This window comes from Ixodes scapularis, unplaced genomic scaffold (assembly GCF_016920785.2).
Source record: "Ixodes scapularis isolate PalLabHiFi unplaced genomic scaffold, ASM1692078v2 PGA_scaffold15__6_contigs__length_5221840, whole genome shotgun sequence".
Lineage (NCBI taxonomy): Eukaryota > Metazoa > Arthropoda > Arachnida > Ixodida > Ixodidae > Ixodes > Ixodes scapularis.
The window spans coordinates 2,695,262-2,713,716 of NW_024609841.1; the positions used below are offsets into that span (position 1 = coordinate 2,695,262).

Sequence of the window (18,455 nt, forward strand, 5' to 3'; positions counted from 1 at the left end):
CCGCCGTACCACTCTGCTTCCAATGGTGCAGCAGAGCGGGTGGTACAGACGATCAAGAACAGGCTCAAGAAGAGCCATCCCGGGGATTTCCGAACGCAGGTGGCCCGGGTACTGTTCCAGTACCGGACCACACCCCATGAGGTCACTGGCCGTGCCCCCTGCGAGCTTCTGCTGGGCCGGATGGTCAAGAACCCCTGGACGTCTTGCATCCAGACCTCCGGTCCACGGCGCTCCTGAAGCAGCTAAAGCAGAAGCTGGCTGCTGACCGAGGGTGAAGTCCCGGGCCTTTGCCGGAGCCGGGAGCGTCGGTCTACGCCAGGAACTTCCGTCCTGGTCCACCCTGGTTTGCCGGACATGTGGTTTCACCAGCGAGTGCCTCGTCGCTGCTCGTCCGCATGCCCGACGGGACCACCTGGCGCCGGCACACCGACCACGTCAGGCCTCGCTCCGGGACCTGGCTTGCACCCTCGGCCGTCGCTTCAGAGGACCAGCCCGCAGGGGGCCCAGCAACAGCACCAGTAGCGGCCAGCGGAGCGCCACCCACCCCGGAGACGACAAGCATCGCCACTCCTGTGGCACCAGTTGGACCGGTGCCACACCCAAGTCCGGTCCCTGCAGCTTCACCGGGTGGAGCTCGACCGATACAGGCAGCGCCTGGCGTTGCCACACCTGGCCCATCGACTCCAGTGCCCAGGTGGAGTACACAGCAGCGGTAGCACAGATCCGTTGCCAAAAATCATCAAAAGCAAAGCGAGCCAAACGAAGCGCTCCGGTGCAGTGGAACACGTAATCGCGGGTTTCGGTGATTCGCATACTGCACGCACTCCTCCTGGTGTCGTTTTGTTTCGTTTCTTCGTGCGTATGCGTGGGACGGGGTGGGGGCATTCGCGCGGGCGCTAATTGGTAGCTCCGTTCTCCCGGGTTAGCCCACCCCGCCTCGCTCGTCCGAAAAACGCAAGCCTCGCCGCGCCATTAGGCCACGGTGGACGGTTGTCATTTGCCCACTGTCTTTCTTGAACTTGCTTGGCGCGAGTGGGGGAAACAAATGTGTTGCACAAGCGACGCGTCGTTAGTATTCACGACTGTCGCCAGGGCGGCGTGTCGGCCACAGGGCATCAGCGGTCGTAATGAATTCCGCCTCGCTTTCTGCTTCTTCCCCCCTTCGTTTCTTTCTCTTTCACTCTTACGAACACCCGGCCAACGGCGAGTCAGAAGGATAATTACGGGCCCGATTATTCAAACTTAATCAGAGCTGCTTTTGGAGAGTTTTTATTGCCGTAAATTAGTTTTCACCTTCTTTTCACTGTTTTTTTTTTCTTTTCTTACGTTTTGTGTAAATATAGATCATTTTCTTTTTATTTCTCCAAGTTTCGTTTTTACTGCTATAGTAGATTTTCCTTTTTAGGCGATGAGCTCCCTTTGATAATTTTATCACGTTGTTTTTTGTTTTTTTTAGGTTGTCTCGTGTTTCGGTTCATCCGCCGGGGAATTGAAACAGAAGCCAAGATTTTCCCCATACCTAATCGTGAATTTATACAATCGTAGATTAACGGCGGAGGAAGAATCCAGTTCAACGCTTCCTAGATTCCACACCTAGACATGTACACGTTACCCGCCCCCCCCCCCCCCCCCCAAAAAAAAAAAAGAATGTAACCAAATTACGTTACTCATTACTAGCTCATAAAGAAACTAAATATGTTACTCGTTACCTATTCTCAAAATAACGCGTTACGTTATATGAAAAGTAACGATTTACTTTTCTCACTACTTTGACGACCATATACAAGACTGCTTTTCTTTCATAATCTTTCTTTTCAGTAGTTGTTGCACTTCAGCAGTTTCTGCCTTTCAAAGTTTTCATCGGTTATATTTCCCGGCATCCTCGAGAATACATTTCCGGCGACGCTGAATAGTCGTTCTACTGACGCGCTCCAAGGAACGGCAGTGTTCTGTTTCAGGAAGGACTGGTGAATCTGGGATATCCTTCTCTCTTTTCTTCTCTCTGCTTCTGAAGTTCCAAGGTCACAATGTATCTCTGCCTTCCCGTGTTGGGAACCTCCGGGTTTACATACGGTCTCTACACGATTTTAGAAAAGTTCAACCAACGAATCTTATTGTGTTCGCTGGGTAAAGGACATTCCCAGCTGTAGAGTTCGACGGGCGTGTTCAGCAATAAATGTTGCTGTACTGTCATAATGTTTTGTTGTTTTTCAGCTTGTCCATCTGCCTTTGTCGCAACAGACGCATACTCAGGTCAAAATGAAAACGTGGCTGTTTAAACGTTGTTGTACAAGTTACTCCTCAAAAGTAACCAAATACGCCACTCGTTCGCTTCTAAAAAACAACTAAATGCATTACCCTTCAACAAAAAAATAACTAGGTAGAAGTAACTCGTTACTAGTAACGCGTTACACACATTTTCGCCCACACCAATGAAAATGCAGAAATAAAAGGTTTTGGACAAACCCGTGCCCAGATTTTTAGAGAACTACGACGTAGAAACGTCAAACCAAGGCGTACCTTGTGGGAGCGAGGGCCGGCCACCACCACCAGGGGCCGCTACTGACCACCAAGAGTGAAGAACGTCCGGGCCGCGCAAACGTCCGGGCCGCGCAAGTGTATAAAAGAGGGGGACACGCCCACAGGGAGAAAAGACGGACCGGTGACACGGGGACGTGTAGGTCGAATGCCCGGCATTATTATACTTTATTACTAACAACCCTTTAATGTCACTTTAATAAATATAGTCTCTCGTTTTGGAAACCCCGGGTTCGTGTTGTTCCCATAGAGTTATTACAATAAACGCTAGAGGCTCAGCTGGCGCTAGTGTCTATGGGACTTCCGGTTGCAAATTGATGCAGACAGCATGCAGTCTACTTTTGCAGTCTTCCTGTGTGTTCCTATGGAAAAACGCACGTGAATTTTGTCTCGTCGCCGGAAAATAACATTAATAACTTTTGTTATTTCGGTTGTACCGGGTAGTATGTACCTTTATTAATACTGTGAAAGCGTAATTGCTTTAGTTAGAGTATTTTCCCTTTACCACTGAACGATGCTAAACTTCGCTATATTTCAGGCCCAAACCTCTGTTCCATGGCAGGTATGTAGAAACGAGCGACGATTCTAAGCAAAATAACGATCGAAAGGAATTTAGAGTGTGTTCAGAGTTCGCCAGCATTCCGTTGGTGCTTATATATTGCTAATATGCCTGTCCTCTCACTATACGAAAATGACCCCGTCCTGCATCTTTAGAGCGGTTAAAAAAAAAAACGTTCGAAACGTAAAGAATAAAGTGCGTGGGCTACGAAAGGTGTGTTTTCTTATTATTTCCTATGTAGGGTAGTTTTCATCGTGCACCTGTCCTCTGGCTTCCCCCTATTTGCAAAGATTTGGAGCGTGCGAGTGATGATTTGAACACAAATCAAGCATCTTCGCACATATTCATGAGCAGAAAGGATAGTGCAGTACTTATTTATTGCAAATCGGACTATATTACGTGACTTTCAACTTATTTTGATCGTCTGCAAGCACGAGGAGTTACTTACCCAGTGTTACTGCGTAGTTCTTGCCGTCTTTCTTGGTTTTCCACATGTCGTTCGTTCGTTTGGCACGTATATCCCCCATGCTGGAAAGCGTCGACGCCGTGTTTGCGCTACCAGTGTCCGACAGTGCACATAAATACACGTACGAAGCGGTTTTAACACCGTTTTTAATGCCAAGAATTTCAAATAAAAATGCTGCACCGGACCAATTATTTCGTCTGCGTGACTGAGAAATGTTCCAATGTGCCTAGTACGTACGAATTATTCGTGATATTTGCTCTTATAATCGAGCGCAGAGAGAAAATGCACTCGCTTTTTCCCATAGAAATGCATTACCGGAAGTCAGTTTCTGACTGCTTGCTGTCTGCTTCAATTTGCAACAGCACACTAGCGCCAGCTGAGCCTCTAGAGTTTATTGTAATAACTCTATGGTTGTTCCTCCCGGATGGGCATGTTGCAAGACAACCCTGCCACAATTTATGAACAAAACTGAACCAACAAAACATTCATATGGCCACCTAAATACGAAAAAGTTGTAACTTGAAAGTGTGGCGGTCGTAAGGAGTGTGAAGAAAACTATATTCTGAAATAAATGCGTTCTCAAAAGGTTCTTCGACACCTGAAGAACTCTTTCAACTCGTTAAGAACGGTTAAGAACTTTAGAAGGGCAAGTCGGTGATGAATAACTTTTTCTTTAGAGAAGTCACTTCATAACCTTCGCTCTTGGGTGCTCAGAGCAACCGAAACACCGAGAAAGAAGCGAGAGGAGCGACAGGGCGACGTTGGCGAGAAGTGACCACGTGACAGCGGACAACACTCACACTCCGGTTTCTCGACTTGACTCGACCCAAAACTCGATTCAACACCAGTCTTGGGCATTAACTTGTTACTAGTAGCGCGTTACCGGTAACTAGTTACTTTTTTCGGTAACTTTCACCTGTAACGCGTTACTCTTTAATACTGGTAACTTTTAACTGTAGCACTGTTACTTTTTATCGTGAAACTGTAACTGTTTAGGCTGTTACAGTTACTTTGTTTTACTATATAAATTAGAACCCACCGTCGCGGACATGGAGAAATTGCCATCTTGAAGTATTTTTCTCCAAACTCCTCGCTGAGAAAAAAAAAGAAGAAGAAGCGTGGCCAGGCACTAAACAAACCAAAAATTGCCTGGTTTAGCCCACTACCTAGAATGTATGACGGACGAGTCAGCACGAAACCGGGAGATAAAGGAAGCGGCGCCCGCGATGGTAGGGGCGGCAAACAAAGTCTGTTTCACCGACTTTGGCTCACTGTTCTCTCGTACCATCTGTGGGTGTCGATGGTCGTGCGATGTCTCCGAGTATTTCGCCTGGGCTGTGTCTGGGATATGTCCTTGCTGTTGTTTTTACACCCAGCCGTTCGCCGTTTCCGCATTCCAAGAACATTTGTAAGGAAAGAAGAAACTCGCACTGCTATGAGATCCTCTGAGCCGAAACGACGAGTCCGATGTTTTGCGTGCGGAAAATTTGGACACACCGCCAGAGGATGCAAAGAGCGTCCCGACGACGAAAGGTGCGGCTCACAGAAAAGAAGAAATTCCAGTGAACCGAAGAAGGCGCTCTGTGCCAGAGGTGGGAGTTCCTCAGGGTCAAACATCTAAAACCTTAACAGTGGAGCAACTGACCACATTACGTCAAACAGAGCCAAATTCACCAGCTTCCAGTCCTGCCACTTGTCTGTTGAGGCTACAAACAAAGAAGTCATGGAGGTTCTCGGGAAAGGGCAAGTAAAGATTGAACTCTCGAAAGACAGCGGTGGCATCCCCATCGAGCTTAGAGATGTCCTTTAAGTACCCAGCTTGGACGGTAACCTCTTGTCAGTTGGGAAGATTGAGGAACGTGGACTGAACGTGACTTTCAGCAATGGAACGGATAAAGTGAGTGAAGCCAATGGTGACCCGATTCTCATAGCAAGGCGTGATGGTAAATTATACACTGTGAGCGAGTCGTGTGCAACGTTGAAGTTAGCAAAGGCGACAGACGTTGCTTTATGGCATCGACGCCTCGGTCATCTCCACCATGAAGCTGTCGAAAAACTTCGCCAAAGTGGGAGAAGCAGTGAAGACGCGAAGTGCTCGACGTGTGCACTCGGCAAATCGAAGAGAAACAGCTTTCCAAAGACTGGTGGAACGAGGGCTAAGGCCCCATTGGACCTGGTTCACTCGGATGTTGTTGGAAAGATCACACCTGTTTCGAAGGAAGGGTCGAACTATTTGTAACGTTCATTGATGACTACTCCAGATACACTGTAGTGTACCGAATGAAGACGAAAAATGAAGTGCTGGGCAGGTTCGACCAATAAAGACAAATGGTCGAGAACCTTCACAAAACGAAAGTGAAGATGCTACGCAGTGACGACGGAGGTGAATGCATCAGCCGGGAATTCACCCAATACCTTGCTAAGCATGGTATCTTGCGACAGCTGACGGTGCCCAGAACGCCTCAGCAAAATGGGGTGGCTGAGAGGATGAACCGAACGCTGCTGGACACAACGAGGTGCCTACTGATTGAATCGGGCATCACAAAAGAACTCTGGGCTGATGTTGTGGTGACTGCATCACACATTCGCAACAACTGTCCATCGAAAGCACTCGACGAAGCGGTTCCCGAAGCCATGTGGCTTGGCAGAGAGGTCAAGTTGAGCCACGTAAGAGTGTTCGGATGCAAGGTATGGATGGTTGACAACAAGCGCAGGAAGACGAAGCTCGACCCAAAGGCAATGGAGTGTGTGCTGGTGGGTTACCCAAAGGGAGTAAAAGGGTATGAACTCTGGGACTGGCGCAGCGATAAGTTCTTCGTCAGTCGTGACGTGACCTTCGACGAAAAGAGCTCCCCATGCAAGACTGAGGCCGGAGGTCGACTCGCTGAAGAAGGCGGAGACTGTGCTGTAGACGTGATCACAGTCACTGTTGATGAAGAGATCCAATCAGAGCAAAAGAGAAGTGATGATGGTGCCACCTACTGTGATGAAGACGAGAGCTCGGAAGAGGAAGATATGCCTACTACTCAAGTGGCAGAGACCACCAATGTGTTAAGACGTTCGGAGAGACTGGCAGCTAAGAAGCAACTTCCGATACCCTTTCGTACCTGTTGTCTGACGAGACAAAGCAGCTTAGAAGATCCTCAAACAGTGGAGGAAGCACTCTCAATGCCTGATGCGCAGGAATGGAGAAAAGCCATACAAGAGCAGCTAGACAACCTGAAGAAAAATTACACATGGGAAATGGTTCCAAGACCAAAAGACCAACAAATCATCAAATGCAAGTGGGTATTCAAGAAGAAGTTTGACCAAAATGGTGACCTAGAGCGTTACAAGGCTCGACTTGTTGCCTGTGGTTATTCTGAAGTAGGAGTTGACTTAAAGGAGACCTTCTCGCTGGTGGTGAAGCTCAAGTCTATCCGAACACTGTTAGCAGTAGCAGTTGAAAGAGACTGGAAGATTCATCAAGTTGACATCACTGCTGCATACTTAAATGGGACCTTGAAGGAGACCGTGTACATGGAACAACCTGCGAAGCACGAAGACCGCAAGGACGACGTATGTCTCTTGAAGAGGAGCCTGTATGGACTGCGTCAATCCGGACGGGAGTGGAACCTGGAACTGGACAAGTTTCTGAGGACGCAACGGTTTTCTCGGTCCAAGGCGGATCCATGCGTCTACTTTAAGCAGGGGGGGGGGGACATCATTGTAAATGTCTACGTGGATGACCCACTGATTCTCGCAAACGACGAAGAGGCGATCAAAAGCTTCAAGAGAAACATTGGACGTACATTCAACACCAAGAACCTTGGGGAGGTTACCCACATCTTGTCAATCAGAGTTGTGCGACATGAAGGTGGAGTACTCACATTGGACCAAACAGCGTACGCCGAAGAAATCTTGGAGTAATTTGGGATGACAAGTGCTAAAGCGGCGGCATCACCGCTTGATCCTGGAATGAAGTTTCAGAGATCTACTGCCGATGAAGAAAAGGAGTTGAAGCTCAAGTACCGACAAGTGGTTAGAGCGCTACTTTACTTAGCGGGAGGCACAAGGCCAGACTTGGCATTCGCAACCGCTTGTATGAGCCAATTCAGTGAGCATCCCACCTTGCAGATGTGGAATGGCATAAAGCGCATTTTGAGGTATGTGCAACAGACAAAGAACTATACCTTCACATACACGAAGAAAGAAGGGTGTGTACAAGGTTTTTGCGATGCCGATTGGGCTAATGATACAAATGACTGGCGGTCATTTAATGGGTACATTTTCATGCTGGCTGGAGCTGCCATTTCGTGCAGTAGTAAGAAGCAGAAGTCCACTGCATTATCCAACATGGAAACCGAATACCTTTCAATGTGCCAAGCGGCAAAGGAGGTACTGTGGCTCCAACACTTTCTCAACGAAATAGGTGCCCAGGAGTTAATCGTTGAGCCACAAGTTTTGCAAGTTGACAACCAAGGAGCTATCGCTCTTGCAAGCAAGCAAGTGACGTCAGAGCGCAGCCAACATATTGACCTGCGTCATTTATTCTTAAGAGAGAAGATTGAAGAAGGAAGAATAATACAATTGTATGTGAAGTCATCAGACAACTGTGCCGACGCCCTGACCAAGGCACTCAATGGAAGAAGAACCCGTGAACTCTGTGAACACTGGGGACTTCAGGTGTTTAATGGGCGTAGTGGCACATGAAGGGGGGGGGGGGTGTTAGCAAGTGTCATGCACCACTACCAGATGGAGCGCGCGAGAGCTCTTTTTATTTTTTTGTGTGCTGTGTTTTCTTCCTTCTCGTTCGAAGTTAGTCCTAATAAAAACAGCGATGTGACGCTATGGAGGCTACGTCTCGTCCCTCCTTGCCGGGCGTTGCGCTTATTCCCATTGCGCGCCGCGACCCTGCGTATACTTAATAACCAACACAAAAAGACGCACCTAAGGCATCTCTATTTGTACACAGAGACTTACCTCAGTTGCAAGTGGATCTTTCAGGTCTCTGCGACCAAAGCGCAAAATACGTGGCCGTCACGATACAAAAAGAAAAATCTGACGCTATGACAATCGTATCGGTATATATTCGGCCTAGTTCTCTTGGAATCCTTCCATCTTACGCACGATCCTTTCTTGGTATTAGCCGGCCACGCTGATCCTTGGGGACTTTAACGCCCACAACGAGGCTTGGGGGGACAAGCAAACGTCCGCTCGTGGCCGGACTCTAGAGGATACCACTACAGCTATTGGCCTCCGGTGTCTGAATGACGGCATGCAACCTTTGTGAGGCCTGGCGTAGAGAACAGTGTGCTCGACCTGAGTTTCGCCACCGCTGCAGTACGTGCGCTCTGGCTCGCCGAACCCGACAGCTGGGGCAGTGACATCTTCCTATTATAATCACTTCCCCAGAGAAAAGACCTGTCACCCACAAGACTTGTTCTGTAACAAACTAGGATGCCTTCCGAGTGTACTTCGAAGATATAATATCTACTGGCAGCACTGATCACGCGACCGTAATCACTCAGGCGCTCTGCAAAGCGACATGGAGAGTTACGGTTCCTATATATAGACCCAACCCAGACCTAAAATACTTAAGGCTACGTGCCTCGCGCCGCAAAGCACAACGACGTGCCTTGAAAACATCAAGACAAGAGGATATACAACGGTGTCGAAGGATTGATGCGGCATTTCGTAGGCATATCATGCGCTTACAACGGAAACAATGGCGACAGCGATGCGAGACCCTTCACTCTCCCGGCGGCGGAAGGCAAGCATGGCGAATGGTCCGCATCCTGGCGGGTCATGCTGTTCCCCGCTCACCGGTCCTTGGCCTTGTTATCGCGCAGAACATGACGTTGCCTCAAGCCGCGGAACTCCTTGCTGATGAATTCACCTCTGCTCCCGCTCCGCCACAGGGATTTGTCGCAGCCACTGCTACCAGCACGCCAGCGCAGGTTGCCCGCAACTCCGATTTCACGCTGAGTGAACTACAGCATGCTTTTCGGCGTTCTTCTCGGAAACGCACCGCACCAGGCCCAGATGGGATAACTTTTCAAGAGCCTAGTAACATTGATGATACGACGCTTCCTGGCCTTCTGGAATACTTAAATCATATTTGGCGCTCGTCTGATATTCCTCCTGCCTGGCTCAGATCTGAGGTTGTTCCCATCCATAAACCAGGAAAACCGATAGGCATCACCAGCTCCTACAGACCGATATCTCTTACATGTTGTCTAGGGAAGGTGATGGAGCGAATGGTCCTACAGCGCCTTGACTGGCAGCTCGAGACATCGAGCGCCCTGCCTAATCAGCTGTCTGGCTTCCGCAAACAACGTTGTACGACAGACGCGATCGGCAGCCTCGTATCAGACATGGAACAATCGAAGGCAACAAGGCAAGCAACAACAGCAATATTTCTTGATATTAAGAAAGCATTTGATGTTTTTCCACACGAAACCATTATTGCTAAGCTTACAAGGCTCGGGGTTGCAGGCCGAACTCTGGCATTCGTACGCGCCCTTCTTACAGGAAGGTCTATGCACGTACGCCTAGGTGGAATTCGAAGTTCTCAACGTACGGTAACCCAAGGCGTTCCTCAAGGCAGTGTTATAAGCCCTCTCTTATTTTACGCTGCTATTGCGGCACTGCCTGAGGCTCTACGGCGGATGAAGTCATCGGGACCAGTCATTAACATCGCAATATACGCTGACGACGTGGCGCTCTGGACTACCGCCCCAACTAAGATATATAGCAAGATGCAACGAACCCTCCAGGACGGATTGACTATAGTTGTACACGAGATCTCTAGACTCGGCCTTACGCTTTCCGCCTCCAAAACAGCTGCCCTTCAATACCATCCAACGGCTAGAGCATCGATGAACAAAATCTACACAATTAACGGAACCGATGTAGCACGTGTCCGGACGTACTCCTACCTGGGGTTTCTTCTGGATGACCGCATCTCCTGGAAGCCTGCAGTCAAGGCAACACTGATCAGATGTCGCCGCCACCTCACGCCATTCGAATGTTGATGGGCAGCAGGTGGAGAACGTCTCAGGTCATGATGCTACAGCTATACAGAGGCCTCATTCTTTGGAGATTATTATACGCGTTGCCGCTGATTCACGTGAGCAATGCACAGTCTCCAGCCATTGAGACCCTGCAAAAAATTGCACTTCGCTTCTGTCTGGGTTTACCGAGATACTCCCCGAACATTCCAACGCTGGTTGAAGCGAGGGTCAACCTTGTCGGGAACCACGGCAGAGAGCTGACAATTCGCCACATCGCAAGGCAAACATCCTGCCGGTCAACAGGGTCCCTCTTGAACCATATTCGAAGTTGTCCTCAATCTCGCCTTGGATCTCTCGCTAGAGACTTTGAAGAAATTCTGGGCGCCTTAGATACAATCTACCCGGCACCACCACTTTACGCCTCGCCGCTGAACATCAGTGAATCTATTCCGGAACTCAAAAGCAAACGCTTCACAGCCCAAGTTGTCGCTCGGGCCCTCGCAGAGTACAGAATTGAGGTGGATTTTTTAGGATGGATGCGTGTATATACCGACGGCTCGATACTTCATAGCCGCAAATCATCTACTGCAGCAGTTTTTATACCGGAACTAAACAAGGCCAAATCAAGGAAACTGAGCTTTTACACTACATCTACCACTGCAGAACTTGCCGCGCTTTGGCTAGGCCTTGACATCCTCGACAGTATCCTTCACAGTGGAAAGACAGTGTTCCACACAGATTCCAGAATAGCTTTACAACTTCTCGGTAGCCTTGAAGACGCCCCACAATATGCCAGATACATTGGACACATGACAAGAAATCTCGAGTATAAAGGATGGCATATAGCATACCAATGGCTGCCATCACATGTCGGTATCTCGGGCAATGAGACAGCCGATCGTCTCGCTAATGCAGCCCACCACATTCATGTACCAACAATTGTTATACCAAAGATGTATGAGGCCAGACTTATTATTCACAAAGATATAGAGAAACTACATCCGGACACGCGCGTCTCTACCGGGAAGCCACCCGCACGCGTGCCTCCAAAGCTGTCCCGAGCCTCCGCTTTTCTAATGAACAGACTTCGCACTGGTTGTGCCTTTACTGCGAAAGCCCTTCACCGTATGGACCGAACAATAAACCCAAACTGTCCATCCTGTGATGTTCCCGAGGACCAGGACCATCTCCTCTGGACTTGCCCTACTTTAGCGGACAAGAGAAAATCGTTTCTCGACGGCCTGCGGCAAGCAGGCGTAGCAAGTGCTACAACACAGGACATTCTTTTTCCCCCAGGTTCTGCACGCGATGTCTCGAGAACCTTCGCCGCACATCTCAAGTTCTTGGAGGACACCAGTTTATTTGACCGCCTCTAACCCCGGTTTCTGACATACACTGGGCGATGGCAACTCATCAACAACCGAGTCACAAAAACTGCTGACCAATCGTTCCTTTTTATTTTCATTCTTTCTTCCTTTTTCTTTCTGATCCCTTTTCATCCCATTTTGCCACTCTTCTCTTTTCAATCCGTTATTTTCTTTACTCTCTTCTTTCTTTAACTTTTTCTGATCTCCCCTTTCATCCCCTTCCCTTCCTCGGAACTAACTCGCCCCACTAAAGGAGTGGCCAACATGTTCCGGCTTTCCACTACCCGCTACCACTAACTACTACTACTACACACAAGTCTCCTTCCTTTTTTTTTCTCACGGTCGAAAGGTCCACTAGGCGGGGCACGAGACCTAGCTGGAAGGCCGTAACCTGTACACGCCCCTTTCATAAACTTGGTGAGGACCGGCGCTGCCTTTCGGAGGAGCGCGATGATGGATCGGGTGCACAGTGTTTGCAGACACGATGGTCGCGTCCGGTCGGATATTCGACCATTACGGCGGCGTATCTGGCCGCATCTCGGAGCGCCCAGCTCGGCAAGAGTGGACGCTGCGTACGAATCGCGGTGCACCGCTGGAAGGGATTGTTGACACCACCCTAATTGGAGGCCTTGCCAATGCTGCCTAGGAAGAACAACGCCTGCTCATGGCGTCATTATGAGCGTGTCCCCGACCCGCCCCCAAGCAACACACACTGAATCTTGACGAGAGACGCCGCAAAGCGGCAGACGCGTACGTCTTGCCGTCGCCACGTATCGGAGTCGCAGTCGCTGTGAGACGCTGCTGCGACGCGCTAGCCGCGACGCTGACGCGAGCGAGGCAACGCTGCGCCAAACCACTAATGATGACGTATGAGGGGGAAAGTCACAGGCCGTGTCTTCTAGTTAATATTGTCCTTGCGCAGCAGCTGCACGCGAGCTTGCAGCCTTTAGTGTTCAGAGTGCATAGCGGTTTAACTAAGCAAAATATGTCGGGTTTCTCTTTTTTTTGCCTTTGCTTTTTTATAACTCTAGCGGGCAAGAAAAGGGGGCCGTAATGAAAAAATAAAAGTTATGCTGATTATCTATCAAAGTTTTCAGCGGTTTTTGAAACATGGAATGCTTTTTAACTAAACTCCCAAACCTCAGAAACTTGTCGGTTCGTTCGTCTGTCTGTCAGTGCACATCTCCGCTAAATTTAGATCCAAAGTGCTAGAAGGAATTCTCAACCAAGAGAGCATCAGACGCAGAAAAATTGTGAGCAGCAGAAGAGGCTCTCTTTTCAACGTCTTGACCAGGGTGTGAGATAGACAGGTGGGAAAACGGCCCATAGAAGCCTACCGCAACGCCGTGACCGGATTGTGTACTCGTCTGCTTCCGGGTACCTCCGACTTCCGACAGATCGCGCTGCGGCGAGAGGAAAAAAATCGGAATCGGATTTGTGCGGAACTTAATGGGAGAGTGCGGAAAATAAAACGAGAACACGAAAGTCTTCCATTAAAAATCCACGAGAAACCATCTCCGTCAGTTTAGCCGGTCGCCATCGGTCGCCCACACGGAGTGAGAGTTCGAGGTGCTCCACATAGATGGCGCCACAAAAAAAGAGGAAACCGAAGGGGACACAATGCGGTCGCTCATTCGGCTCTCGTTTCCCCACCTGTCTATCTTTCACCCTGGTCTTGAGCAGGGCCTGCTCAAAGTATCGAAATAAAGCCTCTGTCGCTTCTCACAATTATTTCTAAACTAAATTTAGCTAAGAATTTGACGTCGCGCGACATCAGGTTATCACGCGACATCACGGCTTGACACCGTGATGTCACGTCTCGTGACCACGTCGCTGACGTCAGATCACGTGACGTTGTGGCATGGAAATTGTGGCGCCGATTTCTCCGCTAAATGCAGCATGGAAAATGATGGCACGTCATCTTATCTTACGTGAAATCAGGTCACGTGACCCGGTCATGTGACCTCGGGTCACGTGACACCGCGGCTTGATAACGTGACGTCAGTTTTCCCGCTACATTTCGCAAAAAAAAAAACTAATAAACAGCGCAGGTATTTTTTTAGTACTTAATGCGTGATTCCTATCATTCATGAAAACTTAACCGGGTCCTAGAGTCTCAGAAGCCCCCAAGTATGTTTCGCACAGCGAGGCATTCGAAACACCATTCGGTGGTTATCATTTCCTCAATTCAGCAAATCCGGTAGTTGATGGACATTATGGACATCTGGTATCAATTTTAACGTTTTCTATTAAACTTTTTTTTTTGAAGGAGCGCAAAAAACTTAGCATAGAGCGGCAAAAACAAATCCCCAAAACGATTTTAAAAATGTTTAATCGTATAAATACAATAAAATCGAAACCGAAACTAAAGTTGACTGCAAACTTGATTGGTCCGCCATCTTGTTGTGATTGCAGGTGTATAAACATCCGCACATAGACAGCTCGTGCCTGTTTCGCCCAGCGTCAGAAGCGTGAAAAATAATTGACTACGATTCATCAAGCTTGTCTGTGTCAAGCAGTGGGAAGGAAATGTTATAAGATTTTCACCACGAAATTTCGGAAGATCCCCCGTTTGCATTCGATTCGCCGGCACCGCTTCCGAGAGGACCACCCATGCACTCTTACAAAAAAGCTAGTAAGAAGCTAGTAACTGCTGCAGTTACTACCCCTTCCTTAGCGTTACTACCTTTCACTAACTATTTACTACCTCAAACGCGCGATAGGTAGTAAAAAGTTAGCAGATGCAGCCATTGCTACCTTTTTCTGGCCGTTGCTACCTTTTCACTATATTCGGCGACAACTTTTCTTGGCAATGCAGTGGAGGGTGCAGGCACGTGTTTTCTATCCAATTTTGAGCGCTGGATAAGGCTGTGCGTGGGCTATCGTCAACTTCCTCTGCAGTGCCAAGAAAAGTGGTCCTCGGCGACAACTTTTCTTGGCAATGCAGTGGAGCGTACAGGCACGTGTTTCCTATCCAATATTGAGCGCTGGATAAGGCTGTGCGTGGGCTATCGGCGACTTTCTCTGCATTGCCAAGGAAAGTTGTCCTCGCCGACAACTTTTCTTGGCAGTGCAGTGGAGGGTACAGGCACGTGTTTTCTATCCAATTTTTAGCGCTGGATGAGGCTGTGAGTGGGCTATGGTCAACTTCCTCTGCATTGCCAAGAAACGTTGTCCTCGCCGAGAACCTTTCTTGGCAATGCAGTGGAGGGTACAGGCACGTGTTTCCTATCCAATATTGAGCGCTGGATAAGGCTGTGCGTGGGCTATCGGCGACTTCCTCTGCATTGCCAAGAAAAGTTGTCCTCGCCGACAACTTTTCTTGGCAATGCAGTGGAGGGTGGAGGCACGTGTTTTCTATCCAATTTTGAGCGCTGGATAAGGCTGTGCGTGGGCTATCGGCGACTTCGTCTGCATTGCCAAGAAAAGTTGTCCTCGCCGACAACTTTTCCTGGCAATGCAGTGGAGGGTACAGGCACGTGTTTTCTATCCAATTTTGAGCGCTGGATAAGGCTGTGCGCGGGCTATCGTCAACTTCCTCTGCAGTGCCAAGAAAAGTGGTCCTCGGCGACAACTTTTCTTGGCAATGCAGTGGAGGGTACAGGCACGTGTTTCCTATCCAATATTGAGCGCTGGATAAGGCTGTGCGTGGGCTATCGGCAACTTCCTCTGCATTGCCAAGAAAAGTTGTCCTCGCCGACAACTTTTCTTGGCAATGCAGTGGAAAGTACAGGCACGTGTTTTTTATAAAATTTTGAGCGCTGGATAAGGCTGTGAGTGGGCTATCGTCAACTTCCTCTGCATTGCCAAGAAAAGTTGTCCTCGCCGACAACTTTTCTTGGCAATGCAGTGGAGGGTACAGGCACGTGTTTTCTATCCGAGTTTGAGCGCTGGATAAGGCTGTGCGTGGGCTATCGTCAACTTCCTCTGCATTGCCAAGAAAAGTTGTCCTCGCCGACAACTTTTCTTGGCAATGCAGTGGGGGGTAGAGGCACGTGTTTTCTATCCAATTTTGAGCGCTGGATAATGCTGTGCGTGGGCTATCGTCGACTTCCTCTGCATTGCCAAGAAAAGTTGTCCTCGCCGACAACTTTTCTTGGCAATGCAGTGGAGGGTAGAGGCACGTATTTTCTATCCAATTTTGAGCGCTGGATAAGGCTGTGAGTGGGCTATCGTCAACTTCCTCTGCATTGCCAAGAAAAGTTGTCCTCGCCGACAACTTTTCTTGGCTATGCAGTGGAGGGTACAGGCATGTGTTTTCTATCCAATTTCGAGAGCTGGATAACGCTGTGCGTGGGCTATCGACGACTTCCTCTGCATTGCCATAAAAAGTTGTCCTCGCCGACAACTTTTCTTGGCAATGCAGTGGAGGGTACAGGCACGTGTTTTCTATCCAATTTTGAGCGCTGGATAAGGCTGTGCGTGGGCTATCGTCAACTTCCTCTGCACTACCAAAAAAAGTTGTCCTCGGCGACAACGTTTCTTGGCAATGCAGTGGAGGGTACAGGCACGTGTTTTCTATACAATTTTGAGCGCTGAATAAGGCTGTGCGTGGGCTATCGTCAACTTCCTCTGCACTGTTAAGAAAAGTTGTCCTCGCCGGCAACTTTTCCTAGCAATGCAGTGGAGGGTACAGGCACGTGTTTTCTATCCAATTTTGAGCGCTGGATAAGGCTGTGCGTGGGCTATCGTCAACTTCCTCTGCATTGCCAAGAAAAGTTGTCCTCGGCGACAACTTTTCTTGGCAATGCAGTGGAGGGTACAGGCACGTGTTTTCTATCCAATTTTGAGCGCTGGATAAGGCTCTGCGTGGGCTATCGTCAACACCCCCTGCATTGCCAAGAAAAGTTGTCCTCGGCGACAACTTTTCTTGGCAATGCAGTGGAGGGTACAGGCACGTGTTTTCTATCCGATTTCGAGAGCTGGATAACGCTGTGCGTGGGCTATCGTCGACTTCCTCTGCATTGCCATAAAAAGTTGTCCTCGCCGACAACGTTTCTTGGCAATGCAGTGGAGGGTACAGGCACGTGTTTTCTATCCAATTTTGAGCGCTGGATAAGGCTGTGCGTGGGCTATCGTCAACTTCCTCTGCACTGCCAAGAAAAGTTGTCCTCGGCGACAACTTTTCTTGGCAATGCAGTGGAGGGTAGAGGCACGTGTTTTCTATACAATTTTGAGTGCTGGATAAGGCTGTGCGTGGGCTATCTTGAACTTCCTCTGCATTGCCAAGAAAAGTTGTCCTCGCCGACAACTTTTCTTGGCAATACAGTGGAGGGTACAGGCACGTGGTTTCTACCCAATTTTGAGCGCTGGATAAGGCTGTGCGTGGGCTATCGTCAACTTCCTCTGCATTGCCAAGAAAAGTTCTCCTCGCCGACAACTTTTCTTGGCAGTGCAGTGGAGGGTACAGGCACGTGTTTTCTATCCAATTTTTAGCGCTGGATGAGGCTGTGAGTGGGCTATGGTCAACTTCCTCTGCATTTCCAAGAAACGTTGTCCTCGCCGACAACTTTTCTTGGCAATGCAGTGGAGGGTACAGGCACGTGTTTCCTATCCAATATTGAGCGCTGGATAAGGCTGTGCGTGGGCTATCGGCGACTTCCTCTGCATTGCCAAGAAAAGTTGTCCTCGGCGACAACTTTTCTTGGCAATTTAGTGGAGGGTAGGGGCACGTGTTTTCTATCCAATTTTGAGCGCTGGATAAGGCTGTGCGTGGGCTATCGTCAACTTCCTCTGCATTGCCAAGAAAAGTTGTCCTCGCCGACAACTTTTCTTGGCAACGCACTGGAGGGTACAGGCACGTGTTTTATATCCAATTTTGGGCGCTGGATAAGGCTGTGAGTGGGCTATCGTCAACTTCCTTTGCATTACCAAGAAAAGTTGTCGCCCAGTATAACAGCATCGACTTTACTCGGCGACAACTTTTCTTGGCAATGCAGTGGAGGGTACAGGCGCGTGTTTCCTATCCAATTTTGAGCGCTGGTTAAGGCTGTGCGTGGGCCATGGTCAACTTCCTCTGCATTGCCAAGAAAAGTTGTCCTCGGTGACAACTTTTCTTGGCAACGCAGTGGAGGGTACAGGCACGTGTTTTCTATCCAATTTTGAGCGCTGGATAAGGCTGTGCGTGGGCTATCGTCAACTTCCTCTGCATTGCCAAGAAAAGTTGTCCTCGGCGACAACTTTTCTTGGCAATGCAGTGGAGGGTACAGGCACGTGTTTTCTATCCAACTTTGAGCGCTGGATAAGGCTTTGCGTGGGCTATCGTCAACGTCCTCTGCATTGCCAAGAAAAGTTGTCCTCGGCGACAACTTTTCTTGGCAATGCAGTGGAGGGTACAGGCACGTGTTTTCTATCCAATTTTGAGCGCTGGATAAGGCTGTGCGTGGGCTATCGTCAACTTCCTCTGCATTGCCAAGAAAAGTTGTCCTCGGCGACAACTTTTCTTGGCAATGCAGTGGAGGGTACAGGCACGTGTTTTCTATAAAATTTTGAGCGCTGGATAAGGCTGTGCGTGGGCTATCGTCAACTTC

The 18,455-nt window shown here is 49.0% G+C and overlaps 1 protein-coding gene across 1 annotated transcript; it reads left to right on the top strand.

Annotated features, from left to right (window-relative positions):
* The first annotated feature begins 11,094 nt into the window (after positions 1–11,094).
* Positions 11,095–11,934, top strand: LOC121835629. The gene has a single exon (XM_042290060.1). The coding sequence runs from the start codon at positions 11,095–11,097 to the stop codon at positions 11,932–11,934; it is 840 nt and encodes a 279-aa protein (XP_042145994.1).
* Positions 11,935–18,455: the final 6,521 nt, after the last annotated feature.